The 21,945-nt window shown below is 47.0% G+C and overlaps 1 protein-coding gene across 1 annotated transcript in view; it reads right to left on the bottom strand.

Annotated features, from left to right (window-relative positions):
• Positions 1–1,177: 1,177 nt before the first annotated feature.
• Positions 1,178–21,945, bottom strand: part of tmem94 (transmembrane protein 94) — an 85,867-nt gene continuing 65,099 nt past the window's right edge. Inside the window, 19 exon segments of the mRNA XM_080517250.1 lie at positions 1,178–1,770; positions 1,845–2,015; positions 4,497–4,590; positions 4,671–4,765; positions 4,836–4,999; positions 11,516–11,597; positions 11,676–11,761; positions 11,838–11,915; positions 12,290–12,506; positions 13,353–13,461; positions 13,571–13,670; positions 13,752–13,867; positions 13,934–14,066; positions 14,269–14,450; positions 16,133–16,341; positions 17,302–17,404; positions 17,575–17,748; positions 20,015–20,327; positions 20,481–20,702. Of these exon segments, the coding sequence (XP_080373376.1) occupies positions 1,698–1,770; positions 1,845–2,015; positions 4,497–4,590; positions 4,671–4,765; positions 4,836–4,999; positions 11,516–11,597; positions 11,676–11,761; positions 11,838–11,915; positions 12,290–12,506; positions 13,353–13,461; positions 13,571–13,670; positions 13,752–13,867; positions 13,934–14,066; positions 14,269–14,450; positions 16,133–16,341; positions 17,302–17,404; positions 17,575–17,748; positions 20,015–20,327; positions 20,481–20,702 (2,721 nt within the window). The 3' untranslated portion in view covers positions 1,178–1,697.

Here is a 21,945-nt window from a genome sequence, read left to right as displayed (position 1 = left end):
CTTAGCGACCATCCTTCACTGGAACACCATGATTCTACCCAATAAACACGCAGTGTGCTGCAGTGCCTAGCGACCATCCTTCACTGGAACACCATGATTCTACCCAATAAACACGCAGTGTGCTGCAGTGCCTTAGCGACCATCCTTCACTGGAACACCCTGATTCTACCCAATAAACACGCAGTGTGCTGCAGTGCCTTAGCGACCATCCTTCACTGGAACACCCTGATTCTACCCAATAAACACGCAGTGTGCTGCAGTGCCTAGCGACCATCCTTCACTGGAACACCATGATTCTACCCAATAAACACACAGTGTGCTGCAGTGCCTTAGCGACCATCCTTCACTGGAACACCCTGATTCTACCCAATAAACACGCAGTGTGCTGCAGTGCCTTAGCGACCATCCTTCACTGGAACACCCTGATTCTACCCAATAAACACGCAGTGTGCTGCAGTGCCTTAGCGACCATCCTTCACTGGAACACCATGATTCTACCCAATAAACACGCAGTGTGCTGCAGTGCCTTAGCGACCATCCTTCACTGGAACACCCTGATTCTACCCAATAAACACGCAGTGTGCTGCAGTGCCTTAGCGACCATCCTTCACTGGAACACCCTGATTCTACCCAATAAACACGCAGTGTGCTGCAGTGCCTTAGCGACCATCCTTCACTGGAACACCCTGATTCTACCCAATAAACACGCAGTGTGCTGCAGTGCCTTAGCGACCATCCTTCACTGGAACAGGGCTCATGCAAATGAAAATCCAAATCCAAACGTATATTTAATCCTAAATTTGAGTGAAGCACACATTGTTGGTTCTGCATTGAGTGAAGCTTGAAGCCAAAGAACCGTTCCGCTGGTGTTTCCACACCACTGTTAACCAGGTTGACAATAAAGGTTGTAATCTGGAGAAGGCGAGGGATCTGGTGCGCAATTACTCTTAAAGCGGTGCAACACTGAGGCCATCTGGCTTAAAGTGGACTAACAGGACTGGAGGGGAAGTGGACCAGCACAGGATTCTGCGCCAGTTACTCAGTTACTCAGTTACTCAGGAGGATGGAACGTTTGTTGTCTTGCTCCAACTTGGACTAATGTTCCATGACTTATTTAATCAATTTTCACTGATTTGCAGATGTTTTTGGCAATAATGTGAAATAAAAACAAAATATGATGCGTCATGAACTTTATTTTAAAAGATCTGGATAAAAGCGGTTTTGAGTTGTAAAATATGATTCACTTCCTCAGTGGTTTGGCAGACTTCACACAGACACAGCAGTCCACCTGGAGACCTTATGGTGGACCACCAGCTAGAACCTGCTGGACCGGAGAGCCTCCAGGACCAGGACCAGGACTGGGACTGGAGAGCCTCCAGGACCATGAGATGTGTGCAGGCTGGAGCTCTGAGGTCTGTTCAAGGCTGCAGGGGGTTTGGAGGACCTCCGGACCTCCGAAGGACCAGAGAGCAGGACTCCATGATTTAAACCAGAAAACCTTCTTCGGCCTTTAAAACTAAAAACAGGAAATAAATAGTTTCTCAACGGAAACAGATCCCTTGGAGGGTCCTGGTCTGGAAGTCTTTCTCCTGGACTAAGGTGGACTCTTGTCTCCTGGAGGAGCTTGGTTTGGACATCCCCCTGTCAGTTCAAGGACTGGAGACGGCCCAGGACCAGGACTGGAGACCCTCCTCAGATCAGAATGGAGAGTTCATGCCCAGCTTGGTCTCAAACTGCAGCTTCTGCCTCTTCTGGTATCGAACTCGCACCCTGCAGAGGAGAGATCACAGCTCAGATCCGGCTCTGACCGGCAGGTCCTGGTCTAAGTGCGGTCCGCTTCGTACCGGATCTCGTGCAGCTTCACCACCTCGTTCACGAGCACCACCAGCAGCGGCGACACCGACACCACCAGCCAGGCTTCCAGTGGGATGTGGTGCAGGTCAAAGGTCAGCAGACTGTTCTGGTCGTGCCACAGCTGATAGTCCAGGGTGGCCTGAACCACCTGGCTGACCAGCCTGAGGACAGAGGACCGCTTTATGTGTCTCTTTGGAATCCACATTCCATTCATCCCACCAGATTGACTCAACTGATTGAATCATTGACATCCTACAAACATGAACACTGGATCTGACCACCGTCTGAACACAGAGGAATTATTAGATTATCTTTAGAAAAAACTAAAGATGACGTTGGAAAAAGCTGTTAAAGCATCAAACTACATACACATTCTGGAAACAAAACAAAAATGAGTATTTTTCAGTGAATAAGAGAGCTTTTATGGAAAGAAAATCAGTAGAGTTAAATACATTTAGAGAAAAACTGAATTTCAGAGAAACTACTCAAAATTATTTCAAAAGACAAAGAATTGAGGCAGCACATGATCTGATGGCCACGATTGTTTGATTATTCTCTTTTTCTCTCTCTCCCTGCCCTCGTCTTCCCTGCTTGGCTGCCTCCTGTCTTGTCTTGTATGTGTAAGGATCTAGTAGGAGCCTCTCTCTACATCCCTATCCAAACTGAAATCATGGATTTGATCAGCTGGTCTTAACACAATTGACCAAATTCTTTCGACAAGAAGCCTGGGCAGACACGTTGTGGGACACGTTGGAGTCCTGGAGCAGCTGGAGGATCATGTGTCTGTCCATTCTTTCCATGGAGGATGTGGAGGACCTCTACATATTGGGATTCATGATAGCAGGTATGCTGCTGATTGGAGCTGGAGGCTTTCTGATCTATCTCAAAGTGTAGAAGACGCTAGCAGCTGCATTGGGAAGGCTGCCTATCGTCACTGAAGGACTGTGCCGAGCTTTGAACGCTCAGACTCGTGTGATAAACCAACTCAAGAGTACGCAAGATGCGACTCTTGAGTTCGTTTATGCAAAATTGGAACCATCTTGGAGAAAATCAAAGCTCGGCTGGAAAGCTAAAAATGGCCACAACTTGGAGCAACATGAAGACCAGAGAAACTCAAGGTTGAGAGTAAAGCTAAATCGCCTGAGCGAAAACCAATCTGATCTACATTTGGATTCCCGTAGACATCTTGTCGTCAAGGCTGCTTGTTGTCTTCAATATCTCCTTGATGTGTTTGTGGAACGAAGGCTCTGCCCTCCCTTCCTCCCCTGATAACCCTCATACCATGTCCAGGACTCAAGGCCTTCTCACAACAACACACTGGACTGACTGCAGAGACAAGCAGCATTACTCCCGGGAGCACAGTCTAAAATCTGCCTTTTTCTCCTCTTCCTTTCCCCCAAGCTTTCTTCTATGCTATTTTGTTGTAACTTGTTACAATGACAATAAAGACATTATGATTCTCTTTTTTCATTGTGAATTTCTTTGTTTGCGAGACGAATAAAGGATCAATCAATCAGTAAAGAGTGAATTTCCCTCTGGGATAAATAAAATATTGCTTGTAATGTCTGGCAGCAGCAGTCACCAGTTAACAGGGGCACCAGTGAAACCGAAACACTGGGCAGCAAAGCTCTGACGATCCGCCCAGGTTGTGGTGTGAGGTGCAGGTGTCTGGACACTGTGGACTCCTCTTGGCCATCAGTTCAGGTGTGTGGAAAGATCTCAGGTGTAGTTTCCATTTGAAGTCCCTCCACATATTGGAGTTGCTTACTTTATGGGCTTCAGCAAAAATGTCCTCCCATTCATCTTCTGGTATATTGGTGTTAGTTTTTCCTTCCCATCGTCTTTTTGTCTTTGACGCGTCATTAGGTTTCATATGTGTAAATAATTAGTAGATTTGGGCGATGATTTTTGACTGCTTATCTCCTGACCTGTACTTTTAATAAATATTCCTTAATTGGGGTGGGTTTAATAACTTGATTCCATTTTTTGCATTTCATGAGAAAGGATCGTAATTGCAGGTATAGAAAGAAATGTGATACAGGAGAAAACTCCTATGAACACTTTCAATGTGGCCCAGCAATGACAGTGGCAGTGTTGACCATTGTTCCAGGTCGCAGCCAATATTGTAAATTCAACTTTGTGGTTTGTATTGTACAGATTTTCCAGGAGTGGTGGGGGATTTGAATACCCAAGTATTTAATGCCTTCTTTTGTCCATTTGAATTCACTTTGAAGCTTAGTTATTTGCAGGATTCTTCCACTTATGTCCATAGCCACAGATTTGTCTATGTTTACTTTATCGCCGGAGCAATATCCATATGTGGAGATAAGACTTTTTAGGTACGGGATTGTTGTTACAGGCTCGGTGAGGTACAGTTGAACAAAAGTGCCATCTTTAATTCTAAAACCTGTGGAAAGTTCAGTCACTATTGCAGTTTCTATGTAAATTATGAAACTGTCCTGGTAATTGCTCGTATTTTAGATGAAAACTTTTTGAAAGAAAGTGTCATTAAATGTAACGTTTTTCATGCTTCTGTGAAATGAAACAAAGGAAAAGCTTTTGAATTGAGGTGGATGTGAAGTGGTTATTTGTGTGTGGACAATGAGTTGCTGTCAAACATCGAGGAGGAGGAGAGAACTCACACGACGGGCACCGTCAGGCACCACCAGGTGTTGCTGAACGGACTCTTACTCCACAGAGGCTGCGATCGGTGCACATAGCTGAGTGAGATGACCACTGAGGAACAGCAGAAGAAGGCTGGTTTACAGTCAACACAATCCGGCGTGTTCTGCTGGAGGTGAAGGCTGAGGCAGCACCTGTATGGAGCACCAGGAACACTGACAGGACCTTCTGAGTGAGCAGCAGGCCGTTGGAGAGCTCGGAGAACCAGTGAAGGGCCTGGTCCGAGGAGCTGCAGGAACACACGGCCCCGTTACGTTGAGCAGTGAGTGAAGCACCACCTCCTAGCCCTCCACCCCTACCTGGCCGTGAACAAGCAGCCGCAGGAGACGGAGGAGTTGTCAGAGAAGGTCAGGATGGAGTCTTTGGGGCAGACGGCCTGCAGTGTGAAGCCAAAGGCCAGCAGGTAGGCACACATGGTCAGACCGAACTTCAGCAGGAAACAGCCCAGGAAGTAGTTCTGAGTCTAAACACGTGGATTATAAAACACACACAGATTAGGAAACACACACAGACTTGAAAACACACACATAGATTAAAAGAAGCAATCAGATTTCTGACATCCACTAAAGATTGACCATCTCCTCCAGAATTGAATGGAATGTTCCATGGTCTTCCGTGTGCAGTAGTTTTGGTGTAAGTCTAATAGGCGGTATGGCTCGGAAGGTTGCAGGTTCAATCCCATCTCCGCCTGCCCACATTCGGCACGTGGGCCTGAACCCGGCACTGTGTGAGAGTGAGAGGTTGGTGGTGGTGGAGGAGCCGATGGTGCAACATGGTCAGTCAGTCTGCCCCAGGGCAGCTGTGGCTACAGACGGAGTTTACCTCCATCCAGTATGGACTAAATGAATTATGCTATGTAAAGTGTATTTGAGTGTCTAGAAAAGCGCTATATACAAAACCAATGCATTATTATTAATTTTGCCAACAGACAATGATTTTATTACATCCTTGACGGACGTAAATACATGATAGCTGATCTCTGTGAACATGAGACACGAGGATTGGTTCCAACATCCGCTTGATCGAGATGCAGTGTGAGACACAGGAAAATCCACTGGGCTCATCTGGAATGTCTACTGCCATCTGCTGGAAGTCGTCAATACAGTGGCGGCCGTGCATTTCAGCCCCAGGCCTTCACTGCTGGTCTGAGTCAATCCACCCCCAATTCCTTTGTATGGTTACAAAAACCATGTTACCATGCAGAAATGCAGTATAAAAAGCCTTTGCATCACTGATAGATACTAGTGTATCCACAATAAACACCTTTAGAATAAAAAAATCCAAGTTCACGTCTCTTCTCCTGCAGCAGCTGCTTTTCCCAAAACCTCTGGAGGTGGAGGAGGGAGACAAACCTCAGCTTTTCCTGGTCTTGAAAAGAATAAAATGGTCAATAATATAATCCTGAATCCTGCCATGGAGTTTGTAGTGAGCGCAGGTAAATTGCACTGGACGTGGGCTCAGAGTGCTGACGGTGCGTTCAATGACCTCTTGGAAAACTCAGTCTTCAAAATTGTTTTGACAATAAATCTGCAACCAAATGTCTTGATCTACTCCTTTAGTCTTTGGAAGCTGATAAAACCACTGTTAAACAAATACAACTATAGCTTTGTTTGTGCAGCTCAGTACAGATGAAGCCAGCCAGCGCTGGAGAGTGACTCTCTGACCAGCCAATCAGAGGGCTTGAATACACTGACGTCACGCTAGGCCTTCTAGAAGACCTGAGTCGCCAATATCAAAATGTGATTAGTTGAAGCAGCAGCGTGACCGGCACAAGTTTTACACTGCAGACGCCTGCAGAATTGAATGTGAAGGCCTCAGGCAGATTTGTTTTACCTGGCAACAGGGGATGGCTGAAATGTGATTGGTTAAAAGCTTTAATGTGGAAGAACGTGCCTGGAAGCAGCGCAACCGAGGCGAAGTGATGAGAAGAAGCAGACAGGCCATTTGGAATTTAATAAGTATTCATGGGCAAAATATAATCAACATCAGTCTGTGATTCAGATCTTTTCTTAGGCCTACAGAGAAGACCTTGAAGGCCCTGATGGCCCGCCACTGCGTTAATATGGTGCATTAATGTCACAGGAAGTAGATGGCTGTAGATCATCAATATTGTTATGAGAATATCAGTAAATATTGTATTTAAACTTCTGTTATGGAAATCTTGTTTTGTCTCATAAAGAATGATGTGTAGTTTTGCAGTCTGTGTTCCAGGATGACCTGTGTCTGCACTGTTGAAACCTCTGTGCTGCTTGTGGTGCTTTTGCTTCACCCTCTCAGTGTGTGCTTCCAGGATGTTGATGGTCTCTTGGTCCAGGTGGGACCGTACTGCAACTTGTTCACTTCGGAATGGAAGCACATCAAGCTGCCAAAGACGCTCGACATGTTGGTAGAGGTCATCTGATGCTGGTGAAATAGCATGGAGTTGCACGAGACGTGATACCATCTGGACTGTGGAGTGCCCTACCACGAGCTGTGCAAATAGCTGCAGGTCCAGCTCTGGGCCGAATCTGACCGGCTCTCTAGCTGTGATCAGGCACCAATCAGCACTAGCGATTACACCTTACTGAAGTTCTGCAGCTTGAGGACCCATAGGTGGCGTATCATCTTTGGAGTGTAGTCACAGGGTAGATTGCTCTGACAGGGCACCTTTAATCAGGTGTCGTTCTGAAGGCTGCTTGCGACAACGCTTGCTGTCTGCTATCCACTTCTGGGCCTCCGCTGGTGAGTGCTGGATGATGACTGAACACTGTGACAGGTAGTGCTCACCACTCTTGCAGGAGACAGATCCTTTTAGGCTTCTGCTGCTGGGCTTCTGACCGAAGCACCTCTGAAGTTGACGGCTGTCAGGTTTGGGCTTGCCGGAACGTGATAGACTGAGGCAGGTTGGATCCGGGGCCTGAATGGAGGAAGTTGCTTATCTCTTTTGAGAGGCTGAATTCCTTCAGTACGATAGTGCTGTGCCAGAGGCCCGAAGTATGGATTTGAGTGGGTTACATAGTTGTATGGATTTAAGCCCCGTTTCCACTGCACAAAAGTGTGGGACGGAGCGGAGCGGTATGGCAAAGCGAAGCCGGAGCTCGGCTCCGGTACCCGCTTCCACCACAGAGAGGAGCTTAAAAAGTGGGCGGGGCTTAAGAGCTCCGCAGATATGTGACATTACAACAGAAAAGAAAGTCGTCAGATCTAGACCTTATGAATCCTCTGTTATTGTTTACATCCTCCACTTTGCACTTGTTGTTTATTTAACTGTTATTTTTTGTAGCGGTTATTTTTTGTAGCGGCAGCGCTGCAGCCGCAACTTCCTTGTTCTGAGAGAGCGAACGCTCCGGCCACTTGCCCCGCACTCCAGCGCTGGGGTGTGGGGCAAGTGGATGGAGCGTTGCCCCCGGTTGGCTGAGGCACAGACACGGGAGTCTGAGCTTTCTGCTCAAATGCAGGAGCAGCCACTCCACTTCGGCGCTGATCGCGGTCCGGCAGCACAGCGCCGGAACACGGAGGCGCCGAGCTCCGAGCTTCTCTTCATCGCTTCCGCGGTCCGTCCCCGCGATATAGCGCCACTGACCGCGATATAGCGCCACTGACCACGATATAGTGCCACTGACCACGATATAGCGCCACTGACCACGATATAGTGCCACTGACCACGATATAGCGCCACTGACCACGATATAGCGCCACTGACCACGATATAGCGCCACTGACCGCGATATAGCGCCACTGACCGCGGCTGAACAGAATGCTGACCGCCTCTGGGAAGCGGAGCTGCCGAAGCGCGATCAGCGCCGGACCCGAAAGCTCAAGGCTCCCGTGTCCCGGACGCGTATCCACGCCACGGCGAGCGCTATGCTGCAAACAGGAAGCTCCAACGTGATGTAAAGTCCCGAGCCCCGGTCTCCCCCTGCCTCAAGTCCGCTCTTTCACCACAAACACTAAAGTTGAGCACTAAAGAAAAGAAAAAGAAAACCAACCAGAGCACAGCACCACACTGGCAGAGGATTCATCCAGCCCACACATTAAAAAATTGAGGGTGTGTAGTAAATCACTGACCAATCAACAGACAGCAGCTCAAACTCAGACCCGTTCCATGGTCCTGGTACCCCAACGGAAGGGGAGCAGAAAAGCGGTGGCCTTTGGAGCGGTCTGGAGCGGTTTAGACTGCATTCCTGTTGCGACACGCGAACCGGAACGGTTTAGACCGGTCTAGGCCGGCCCTTTTTGTGCGGCGGAAACGGGGCTTAAGACTGTTCGTGTTGAGATGACCTCGGACCTGTGGTGCTCCATGAAGCCGTCTCTTGAGTACTTGGTAAGCTTGCTGAGGAGCCGATCGATAGGACCCTTTGAATTCGCTTCCATGCCATTTGGCCCCTCCAATGACACCAGCATCCCCACCAGTAGGTCCACTCTAAGAGCGAAGCTCTGAAAGGCTTTGGAATCTCCTGCTTTGACATCAGGGGAGTCCAGGATTGCTGCAATATTACATTGAGCCAGTTGATATGGCTGCCCACACCGTCTCTGTAAGGCCTGCATGGCAGCGGTGTAGGGCTGTGCATAATGTCTGCAAGACTGAGCTATTAGCCTGACTTCATCCAAAATAAAGCGCTCCAGAAGTACTCGGTACGAAATGTTCTGACAGCTCTGTGTGGGGATTGAGTAAGTAATCCAGCGCCATCTTCAACTCTCTCTCACAGTCATGAACCAACTTAGGCAGTTCTGGTGTTGGGACTGGCTGCCTGGGGGCCTGGACAGGATACAGTGTTTGTGTTGCCGTGTACGGGGGCTGAGGACCATACTGAACATTCGGTGCTGGAGTGGATGCTGGAGGCCCGAGATGGTAGACTGGCTGAGTCAATACTGCAGGCTGGGTCTGCTACACAGATGGTTGTGGATGATAGGTCAGCTGATACATTGGCTGTGCAGAGCTGACTGGTGCAGGTGGATACGCTTGTCTGCAGAGGAGCAGCTGAGATGTATGGAGTTAGCGTGTAGCTTTCCTGCCTTTTTCCTGTTATAGATTTGGAGTGCATTGTTGCTGTTGTTGTGAGGAGCAGTGTTGCTGGTGGCAAGTCACCTTGTCGCTGGGTAGGCGGCCCCGGCCGGAGGAACAATGGTGGCTGAAGATGGGCATTGGTGTCCGTTTGAGAGCTTACCAGCCCAATTGATGTGTGTTGATTGTTGTGGCGTAGAAAGGGCATCTTGACGAGGTGCTCTGCTCTGAGAAGGTTGGCGATGGGGGCTCGACACACTGGTCCAACAGACCATGCAGATTGCCAGGGTGCAGCAGTGTGTCCCATTGGTTCACCTTATCGACTGCTGCCGGTGGTGAGATAGAGGGAGGGGTCTGCAGGCTGAGTGACTGCAGCAATTGGGTGCTGACACTCCCGCTGTCATCTTTGTGGGGGGCAATATAAGGTATGAGGGACCGTGGTAGGCTGACGTCAGAGCCTAGCCATGAGGGTGCTGCCATTCTCGGTGCCCATGGTGCGGTCGTGGGTGAAGTAATCTGGCTTGGAGGACCAATATTGCCAATTCTGTGGTTGTAACTGATGATGATGATGCTGAGACCACTTTATCCACAACGACTACTCAGGGCAGCGAGTAGAGACGGACACTGAAGGGACGATGAACGAGGAATGAATGTTTTTTTCTTCACGAACACATTCAACATGTAATGAGGGGTCCACTGCCATCTTCATAATGAAAGAAAAACTCTGTTCACCCAGACGTGACACTAGGACCCCATAGCCTGACTGGGCTGTCTGAAAATAATGCCTGACGGAAAAAACCTTATTTCAACAGAACATATAACATACTTTCCAGAGAATTTGGAACAGTTACCTTACACCCGAAGGTCGTATTTACCAAAGGTCATCCCTGAGGCCTGTTTGATGGCCTTTGAACTGCTGAGCTTTTGCCCCCCTCCTTCTGATTCTGAGGTACAGAGGAGGTTACATTTACTATGTCCAGTACGGGCTCTATGCATGTACGTTATGTGACCAATTATTTGCCTGCTTGGCAAATCCAGCCAGAGGTAAGGCCCTGTCCAAGCAGTGACTCTCTCACTGGGTTGTTGAGGCTACATCCTTAGCCTATGGCAGCCCAGGCTGCCCGTTGGCCCATGGTGTGAGGGCGCATTCTACGAGGGGTATGGCAACATCATGGGCCCTTTTTAAAGGGGTGTGGATTAGGGAGGTTTGTGCAGCAGCTAGCTGGTCATCCCCACACAGGTTAGTGCGGTTTAATCGGCTGGATGTGACGGCTCCTAGGTAGCTCAGTGTGGCCTCTCTATGTGCGGTCTACGATGCACTAAAGGGTGCTGGTTTAGACTCTGGTTTGGTAATGGTTCTGCAGGGCGTGAATTTATGTCTCATACAATATGTGTTGTACCGAGTGAATCAACTGAAAGGGAATGAAATGTTATAAGAGTAAAACTTCTGTTCCCTGAAGAAGAGGAACAAGGTACAACACTTGGTTGTCCCACAATTCAGCTGGCCTGGGTGAAGAATGGTAATTGAACTGAGCGATGACTGTGATGGCGCTGGATTATATGTGCAGGTGGAGCCTCACATACGTCATCAGACATCATCTGCTGTAAAGGAGTGAATAGAGGTGTCTTCAGCAGGTCACGCGGGGACGTGATGTCCCATACAATACGTGTTGTACCTCCTTCATTCAGAGAACAGAAGTTATATCCATAACATTTCGTTCCCTTTCAGTTGATTAAGGTGTCTATCAAAATCTATTAATACACACAAATACATCAGGCACAATATTTAAAACACTTGTGATAAATTCTGTTTTCTCAGTATTTTCCCTTTTTCTTAAACTTATCAGGAGTTCTGTGCATGACTCTGTTGTCTTCACCAGAACACATTGAGAAAATAAACTTTTCTTGCAAACTACATATCGACCTTTACTAGAGATCCTACAATTCTTGGTTGAGTTTTGGAAAGTCGGTCCCAACTCCGCCTGGTGACCTTACCTTCCTCGGGATGGCGTCCAGGTTCTTCCCCGTAGCTACAGTCATGACTGAACTGTCCGGAGGCTTCCCCAGAAGGGATACACTGACAATGGAAAGAACATTGTCAGGATGGCCTTTTCAACAAATCTCTGAGATTGGTGGCGAGTGCAGACCCCCACACCTGAGCAAGGGGCAACTGAAGCACGAGACCCACAGGATGTCAGTGGTGTTGATGGGAGGAGGAAGCTGAGCCAGACAGGCTAAGAACTGCAGACAAAACAGCACACACACATTCACTAACACACTTCATGTTGAAGTAGAAGCAGGGTGGGATTTCTCTCACCTGGATGATGACCAGGCTGAGCTGACACTGCAGCAGGAACAGGAAGCACTTGCGGATACCGTAGATTGTGTGTCGTGCCTGAAACGCACACACACACACACACACACACACACACACACACACACACACACACACACACACACACACACACACACACACACACACACACACACACACACACACACACACACACACACACACACACACACACACACACACACAGGTGCGTGAGAGGTGTGTGTCTGGTGTGTGTGGTAAGTGTGTGTGTGACGGGTGTGTGTCTGGTGTGTGTGGTAAGTGTGTGTGTGACGTGTGTGTGTGTGTGTGTGTCTGGTGTGTGTGGTAAGTGTGTGTGTGACGGGTGTGTGTCTGGTGTGTGTGGTAAGTGTGTGTGTGACGGGTGTGTGTCTGGTGTGTGTGGTAAGTGTGTGTGTGACGGGTGTGTATCCCACCTGCTCAATGAGCTTCACCATGCTGACACTCTCCCCCTGGTGGAAGGTGACGGAGCAGCCCAGAGTGTTGAGCTGTCCTGACAGTCTGAGAGGGGACAGCCCCTCCCCCTCCCCGCTGAACCCTCCTCCTCCTCCTCCTCCTTCTCCTCCTCCTCCTCCACCGTAACCAAATGTTTCCCATGAGCACTGAGACGGGTACAGAGGGTCCAGAGCAATGCTGTGGAGGGAGGAGACTCAGCCAACACACAGGAAATACTGGACTCCCTCGAGTGGTACACGAAGGCAAGTCATAAATGGTCATCGTCCAGAAATGTTACTTTTTATTGTTAAAACACATATATTGGTTATAGACCTGAGTTGAAACTTGTTGTTTGAAAGTGGCCTCTTTGTTCAAACCACAATTGCCCATAATTGTGCTCCTGTGTTGTTGTTAACACGAGTGGCTAATATCATAAGGCCACCGATGTTTCACCAGCTGAGAGTTCCTTTTAACTGTCTGGGATGCTTTTGCCTTTATTGCTCGATGCTGCCACCACCGTGCTTCACCCTGACACTGGGCTGCCATGTCTGAATGATTTCCTTCTGAATAGTTGATCAAAAAAAGCTTGGATGTTGAATCAGTGCTGGCAATGAGTGATCAGCTTTGGCAGAGCAGACTTAAAAATTCTTTTGTCCCTCCAAAAGTACAAAAGGATGTCCAGGTCGATAAACTGTGGCACAATATTCCCGCAAAAGAACGAAAAGAAAAGATTCTATTTGAAGAGAGCTGCACTTAAAATATGGTGTTTTCATCAATTTCCACTCAGAACATAGTTGACAACATCATTACATCCCAATTTTCAAAGCTAAGTCACTCAAATTAAAGAGATGTGATACATTAGCAGCCTTCTTTATAGCATGCTTATCGTTACTAGTGAAACAAGTGATCACATTTGAATCATGCAGTGTATTGAACTTCCGCTGCAATTTTATGAACGAAATTACACCTCTTGAAGAAAATTGGAGGGAACATGGAAAATAGAGAATGCTCATGCAACAACCCTAGAAAACGTTGTGGGTTTACCTGAGGTCACTCTGGAGGAACAGCCGGCTGTTTCTGAAATTGGCAGAACTTCCCAGACAGCAGGTGACCTCTCTGTTCTCCTGCATGATCTTAATCATCTCACACATGGCTTGGAAAAGAAAACACAATGTGGACTTTAAAAGGCTGTCCTCTGGCATAATTCAGGTTGCATTTGGTGTTTAATCTTCTCTAGGAAGATAATGTGAGGACAGGCTCACTGTCTGGAGTGCAGTCAGTGAAGAGTGGCACCAGAAGAGGCACGTTATCGATGTTCTTCAGATGAGGACGGACCTGGTGGATCCCACGAGGTAACTTGGCCTGGAGCACAATAACACACTCGGGCTTAGATTCAGCTGGTTTGCGTTGTTACATAGGCTGCTTTTAAACGGGGATCCTCACTCTGTTGCAATCCTCTAGAAAGCTGGGTATGTCACTGTCTGTGGGCTGGAAGCTGACCAGGTCGGAGTGGGCTTCCTCCTCAGGCAGCAGGGGCCCTTCTGCTTCATCCCGAGAGTCTGAGTCACAGAAGGCCAGCGTTCACATTCACAGGTCAAAGAGAACATTAGAGATACCAACGGTACCTTGGTTGAGGTCTTCATGCAGGGAGCCCTGACCGGGGCTGGACGGAGCTCCGTCACAGGGACCGTCTCCATTTGGAGTCAGAGAGATGTGACAGTTCCAGCCTGTCTCCAAACCCATCTTCTCTGCAAACACCTGCACACACACAACCAGCATGAAGACAGTGCAGACACCCCACTGTTGTGGAGTTTCAGACAGGATGGAGGCTCCAGTGGAAGAGTTTTCTATTTTAATATCTTCATTCCAACTCTGAAAATACAAAGTATTGCAGCTGATGAAGGGACAGTCCATTCCTTTCACCTGAAGCTGCTTGTTTGAGTGTTTGTGAGACTTTCACCTTGCTGCGGAGTTCATCCTCCATGGAGAAGTAAACAAAGCGGATGCACGCGGTGACAAGGGCGTCGATGAGGCGAACCGTGTCCAGTCGGGCCTGGAACTGGGACGACACCATGCCCATGAAGATCTGCCCACTCAGTGCCTGAACGCAGTCCTCACGCTCCACGCCTTCACCAATCCCCTCTGCAGACAGCAGGGAGGAAACACCTTTGAGCAGATACTCAACTCAGGAATATGGAACCCACTCAAAATAGCTGTTGATTTGAGTGAATGAATAGGTTGTTGCTATAGCCTTCTTTGTCCAGCAGATGGCAGGAGTAGCGCCATAGCAACACTTCTGTTTGAGAGAAAAAGAAGCAAGAACACCACAGGGTAGAGACGGCGACAGAGTACCATTTGGGCTCTCTGTGAACAAAACCAGTCGTTTCTAAAGAAGGTGGGGAGAAGCATCCACTGGTGTGCAGAGGATTTGCTGATTTTGTATCTGGTTCTCCGGTGAGTTTTATTTCAGAGTGGTATATTCATGTGTTAGCTCACCAAGCTCATTCCATATGTTCTGTTACTACAAAAGAAAAGGTTGTATGGAAAGATACTATTGATTTAACCATGTTCTGTTTTGGTGTATGATTTCCTGGTGAAATGTCCTACTTAAGAAAAACAATTGGGGACATTATTGAGAGATGAATTCAGGTTACCCTGCTTATGCAAGCTGTTTTTTTTTTATGTACGTGATTGGACTGCGAGAAGGACAGCCTGATGTCGCTGGGTGCGACGCCGATGGACGTAAAGACTGGCAGGGGACAAGCAGAGGACGAGCCCGAGGAGTCTCACCAGAGGACCAATTGATCCTGCATCTCTTACATCCAGTGCACAGAGAAGCCCTGAAATCACATCACACCCTTCCAAGGAAAGAGAAAAAGCACACTACCCGGGAAGATGACGGTTTTTTTTCCATTTGATTTAGTTTGTTATTTTATCAGAGCTCTGATCCCAATATTTTCTTTATTCTTTTCTTATGTCTGTTTTGGAAAGAAACTGAATTCAAAATAAAATTTCCCAACTTGAGAGGACAGTAAAAAAAAGGGGAAATAAATGAATCAAAGTGGATATAAAAGAATATGAAATGTGATTTGTTTTGTGTTGTTGTTAAATAAATGCCGGCTATATGTTTTGACTTGTAAATTGGTGTTTTGTTCTTTCACCTATTCTCCTCATTGAAACGTACCTCGGATGTATATCACCTTTAACTGTGCCAATACCATTCAGGAATAAATACGTGAATTTGTTACACATCAGCAAGAACAAAGCAATAACCGGCAGAGCTTTCTAAGGCAGAGTTGTCCAACATAAGAGCCGTGGCCCAAACCTGACCCACAAAAAGCTCCAATCCAGCCGCCAACCATCAAGCAAATTGAAAACATTTCAAAGAAAACAGATTGTTTTTCTTCACAAATGTCTTAGGCTTGTTGGATACAACACGACACGGCGATGCTGCCGTGAAAGCTAGCTACCTGATTGTTACCAAACTCACCTCAAAGCCATGCAGTAAGGGGAGTTTGTAAAACATATGAATAATGCAACAGCATGAGGAGAACTTTGATCACATCCCACTGTGTTTTGCACCAGAAGTTTTCTTTAAAATTGTTATGTTGAGACTGTAGATTGTAGTTGTCAGTAGTAATTGTTTGATTTTCGTAAACAATTCAGATATTTTCATCACATGTACTCTGCACCACAGCAAATAAAACTATCAAAGTTTCAATTGAAAGGTTATCGTGGCACCATTTTATCAGTCCGACCTCCTGGAGATGAAATTGGGACGCACCGTATGAGGGCCCCGTTCAACAACATCCGTCTGGACTCACCGTCTGAGCTCCAGCTGTTCCTGCAGGAGCTGTGTTTGATGGGGGTGGTGGAAGGCAGCTCCACCCCGGAGAAGAGACAGGGGCCTGGAGCCAGCTCCACACACTTCCCATCCAGCTGGCTGGACAGGGACACTTGCATTGGTTTATAGGCAAAGGCTGAACAGTAACCTGACAGGCAGGCACGCTGGTAGAAGTCCAGAACCTTCTTTCTGCAACAGAAAATCAGCACAGACATGAGAAATCCACCAAGACTTTGTCTTTGTCTCTCTACATCCTTTACCAACTGGCTTGTTCAGCTTGATGTCAGACATGCAATGTGTCCACGCGTTAGCTTTTCTTCTTAGTTGATAACATTGTGGTGCATCTTGAAGGAGGTTCTCTCAGTGAGTGACGGTGAGTGTGGGGGGGGTGTTGGTGACGCAGGAGGTGTTAAAGGAGGAAGTGTGGTGAAGTGATGGCGGTGAAATGTTTGACAGGTATACTGTCATTCCGTGTGAAGGAATAAAGAAACCAACTCGACATCTCTGTCTGTCTCTGTCGACATCCAGCCTGCCAGGTGGATCAAATGATCCCGTTAATCTTCTAACATCTGATTTAAAAACTCTGCACCTCTATCTGCCCTTCCATGTAATGAAGGGATGTGGTTATTGGATAACTTTCTTTTGTGGAGTGCTCACCTTAAAAAATGTCTAAATTACTTCTAATTGGTTTTCATCCGAATGTAAACTTTCAAATTGTTTTTATTTGTTGACGAAAATGTCAGATACATCAGTCGTTGTTTTTGTACTCATGAATTAGCTTTTATATTGTATGTCTCATTTTAGTCAGGTCCAAACACATCATCACCAAATGTTGGAGAGAAACTCTTTACTACTACTAATAATACTAATTATTATTAGAAACTCTTTGTCAACAAAATGAAAATGACGTATGTAACTACAGTTCTATGAATCCCGGAGGACCACCAGAGGCGGTGCTGGATGATCATCCTCACACATACGCAGGTTGTGAATATTATGACAACAAAGTCAGTCATGACCTCCCGGTGGCTCACACGACCATCCAGCACCGCCTCTGGAGGCATGAAGGCATGAATTAGAAGCACAACTGTTCTACATCAGGACAGACATGCTACAGCAACTCCTTGCTGACACCCAGTGTTGCATTACCTGTCGGATCCTGACAGAGGGTAAATGTCAGTCCCATCCCAGAAGTCTGTGCAGGCCTCCAGGATGAGGTCTGCAGAACCGTGTGACAGCATCTGGACATTGTCTGGAACAACGACAATGTCTGTCAGCATCAGAACCAAAACAAAAACTTTCTCAGTTATAAAGCAGCAAGACAGATGAACGCTTTGCTCAGAAGATGATTCCTACATCATTTGTCCACTGCTGCTGAAGGGTGAGAACATGAGAACGTAGCCACTGCTGGGGTAGACTCACTTGAGGAGGAATCTCTCACAAACAGAGAGATGAGATGGGAGATGGGGGGCTGGCGCTTGATGAAGTAATGAAGGCGACGACAGGAGAACTCCTTGGTCTTCTCTCCGGAAGGCAGCTGGTACAGGGCGAGATGGTTCTCCTGTTTAAACAGCTCCCTGGCACCGGGGGTGAACCCTGAGACACAGAGACATAGTCTTGAAAAGCAGCAGTTCCTTCTTTCAGGAGAGTGGTGCCTATCCTTTCTCCACAGCAGAAGTCAACAAAGTCATACAAAACCTACAGTGAAAAAACAAGACAAGCTGGTATGACTATAAACAAGGAGGCTTAGAAGTTCAGTCTCAAAAGTCCATGAACACAAAACTCAACAAGAGAGGTGTCCAAACTGGATGCATCCAGAACAGAAGACATGCTCCACACTAATAATTGATCAATCGGTCCATTATTATTTCGGTTGATCGATGAATCGGGTAAAAACAAAAACATTTCAAATTGTAGGACCAGTTGATATTTAACGAACCAAACATCAAATATGTTATTATTATTGAAAAGCAAATAACTGAACCAATACAAGATGTATACAATATATCTACATATATACACATGTATACAATATAATGATTAAATAACATTTAATGTGCTTCAGGGACCACAAACAGTCCAGGTTCATCCTGAGTGACCAGACTGGTAAAATATTGCTATAATAACCTTTAAATTTACACTTCAAAGTTTTTCTTTGTTGTGTCACAGTGTATGGAATGAAATGTTCTATATTTCTGCAAGATCATACAGCAGTATAGAGCAGTATGGTAAAGGTGCCTTCATGCTTCCAGTGTGGATCCGCAGGATGGTGGCCATGCTCCACTCGGGCTCACGTCCCTGTGCGCTCCATAACGTAAAGTCACGTAACCACCCCCAAAACAGCTCCACTTCTGCTGCCCGGCATTCTCCACCTTTCCTAAAGTACTTTATCTTTTCACTTCAGGAGTTTGGAGCCGTGTGGCTCTCTATTTGCTTTTAACTTGTCATTGTTCAGACGAGGAGACGGAGGATCTCCTGGCACAAGCTCCGGCGCATGTGCAGTCGCACACAGGACGTGCAGTCACAAAATTTGGGCTGCGCGTGGACCACTGCCGCAAGGTTGGAGCGGACACTCGCGTTCGGGGGCAAATGACGATTTTGACATCCCAAAGTCAACGTGTACTCACAGACACTCGCGGACAGTGGTAGCATGAAGGCACCTTAAAGCGTAATTAGAGCCAAATCTGGTGCGTTTCTGGCTTAGAGCTCCACAGATATGCGGCGTTGCAACAGTAATCTCAGGGGCGGCAGAATCCTCTGTTGTTGTTTACATCCTCTGCTTTGCACTAGTTGTTTTGCTTTGTCTTCCCCTATCAGAGCGCGCTCCGGCAGCCAGCTGGTTAGCTCGAGTGCCGCGCTGCAACTTTCGTGTTGTTTCCGAGAGCGAAGGCCAGTCGGCTTCCGTGACGTCTCCCTGCATCGGAGCGCACTCTAGCGGTTTGCCGTTTAGCTCGAGCGCCACTTAGATGTTACTGAGAGAGAGAACGCAGGCCGAGTGACGCAAAAATCGCGCAACACAACGAATCGATAATAATGAAATCTAATGGCTTTGATCGATTCGTTGTTGCAGCCCTACTCCACACCCACAAAGTTTCTATACCTATCCAAAGTACTAAGTATACCAGCAGGGTACTCGTTCATTGTATTTCCTAGTTCTGGGAACTCAATGGTTCTCGGTACAGTACTTGGGTAAAGTCCCTTCCAGGTACTTGGTAAGCGTTAATACCACACCATGATGCTGAAGCTCAAACACATGGACATGCTCTGAAATTGTCCATTTCTTTGCTGCATGCAAATCTACTGTGGACAACATCAGATCAGATAAAGCCCTGGACCCTTCGTCCCTGAAAGAGGTTGCTGAGCACAGGTTGGGAACCACTGCTAAAAGCACGTGTCTGAGTTAGACCTGGCTTTCCAACCTGAGACCTTGATCCCTTCCATGTTCTGTATATACAGAATGAAGAACACTAACTGCTGTGTTTCCATGTTTCTCTGAGGCTGCCGAGAAGCTCGGGTTATCAAGATGTGGCTGCTGGATCTCGTCTCTGGCTGGATGGTCATTCTGTTCAGGGCTGGTCCTCCATTATAGAGTGACTGGTTTATAGCAGGAACGATTTACTTCTAGATTTTGTTGAATTTTCCCAGAAATGTTTTCTATATTTATGATCAGAAGATGTGTGCAGACCAAATCCTGACACAAGAAGTAAACGGTTCATGAAATGAGCTGTGGTGTAAAACCGTGGGGCAGATGTTGACTACACATAAAGCCCAGATATTTCAAATTACAAGAACAAAACGTATTTTTATAGATCTAAAGAGTGTTCCATGGTACATTGTGAACCCCGTGGTGGTGGACGCTCACCGATGAGCCTGGAGAGCTCACAGAGCCCCCAGGGGACATAGACGGGAAGCACGGTGCCGTGGCTCTCCTGCAGGGCCAGGTTGGACAGGTGGTCAGAAAAGCGACAGAGCTGCTGGGTCACGCTGGCGTTGCACAAGTTCAGCATGATGTTGAGGCCCAGAGGCTTGAGAGAGGGCAAGTGACACTGCCAGGAGAGGTCGTCGAACTGGATGCTGGCTGGGTTCTGCTGGTCTTGAGACAGGCTGAGCATCTCCAGGTGGTAGTCGCACACAAAGTCGTCTGCCTCGGCCTCCAGGCAACCCATGGAAAACTCCTGTAGAGCAACAGCACACAGCATTTCTCTGGGCCTCAGAAGGTGCAAATCAGAGTCAGCTGTGTTTCAGCTGCATTTGAGCTGAGCTTCACAGGAGTGTTTCAGGTGAGTTTCAGCTGAGATTAATGTATGTTTCAAGTTCAGGTGCTTTACCTGCAGCTGGTCTTCCTCGCCTCCCTCTGTGTCGTGGCTGAAGCTCACGTTGGACCCAGAGTGGTGTTTAGTTCGAGTGTGTGGATGCTGGCTGCCACACCGTGGCTGTAGCGTGTCAGACGAGCGAGCTGTGTCATGTGACGTTTCACTGGGCTCGGGCCCCTCCCCCAGCTGGGTGGCATTGTCTGTGGGCAGGCAGAGAAGGGCCTCTCCTTCAGGGACCTGTGGAGCAAGTATGATGTTATTTAATCCATAATGTACAACTTTGTAGTGTTTTTTTACTGGGGATGTTGCTGTTGGCCTCCCCACAGAAAGTTCCAATCATACTCAGGGGCAAAGACGATCATCGATGGAAAAAAGATGATGTAATCGTCCGTCTCATCAAGCAAGCTGCATGACACTGACAGCAGGAAGAGCGTGGCCATAGACTGATAGAACTAGAATTATATAGAGGTTTAAGCAAGAGATGTCAGTAGGGAAATCCAAGATGGCGGTTTGCGGGCGCCGCCATACTTATTTACAGGTCGCCGCCATCTTGAAATCGAGCAATGCGGAAGCGTGACCGGAAATGACGCAAAATGACGCAAGGAAGTGACGTTCACATAAGCGACATACAGGAAGGGACGTACAGGACTGAAAATGTAGGGAATTACGGTTACAGAGGCCGACCCACAGGAAGTTACGTTCCGACCGAACATGCAGGAGGTACGTAGACGACATGAACACCTGGCAAGTGGCGTAGCGGGACCCAACCGCCGGATATGATGCCAAAAAGAAGTCATTCGCTGAAAAGACGCACATTTATGGTTTCTTTTTTCCATCTTTCGTATGTCAACAGAAGGAGGATTGTCTTCTCATCAGGTAAAGAGTTTCCTTGTTGTCTCTATAGAAACGATCATCCTGCTCTGATAAGAAGCAGTAGTTTATCAGTGTTAATGAGAGGAGGAGGAGTTTTGTGGTTAAGTTAGGAGCAATGAACGTTTAACTTGCTCTTTCTATCCTCGTTCCTTGTTTTGGTGTATTAAGTGTCATTTCTTGCCTTGTGAAAACTTTCTCCAGTAACTTTTGGTGTGTTAAGAGACGAATGTGCCTCCAATGAACTTCACTAGTAATCATATCATTCTGTATTAATGGATGTATACAACGAGCTTGCTGCTGTGTTTTTATCCCAGATGGATGCTGTATATCTTGACTATCTTGACATATATATATATATATATATTCACTTTGTGTCACCATGTGTCTTTATGTGTAAAATTACATTACTATTCATCCCCGGTCACTAAAATGTGACTAATAATTAATTTATTATAATAAAGCATCTAAATGGGAAGCATGTATCTGGGATGAAACTTTTTATCAGTGCATTCACATGAGACAATTATTAAAGGTTATGAGAGAAATTTGAAATCAAATGTATAACATAATGCAATGAATCATTTAGATGTTTGTCAATAAAGTTAAA

This window comes from Blennius ocellaris (genome assembly GCF_963422515.1).
Source record: "Blennius ocellaris genome assembly, chromosome: 21".
Taxonomy (NCBI): Eukaryota; Metazoa; Chordata; class Actinopteri; order Blenniiformes; family Blenniidae; genus Blennius; species Blennius ocellaris.
The sequence above is the reverse complement of the archived record's forward strand: the minus strand, read 5'-3'. Positions and strand labels throughout refer to the sequence as shown.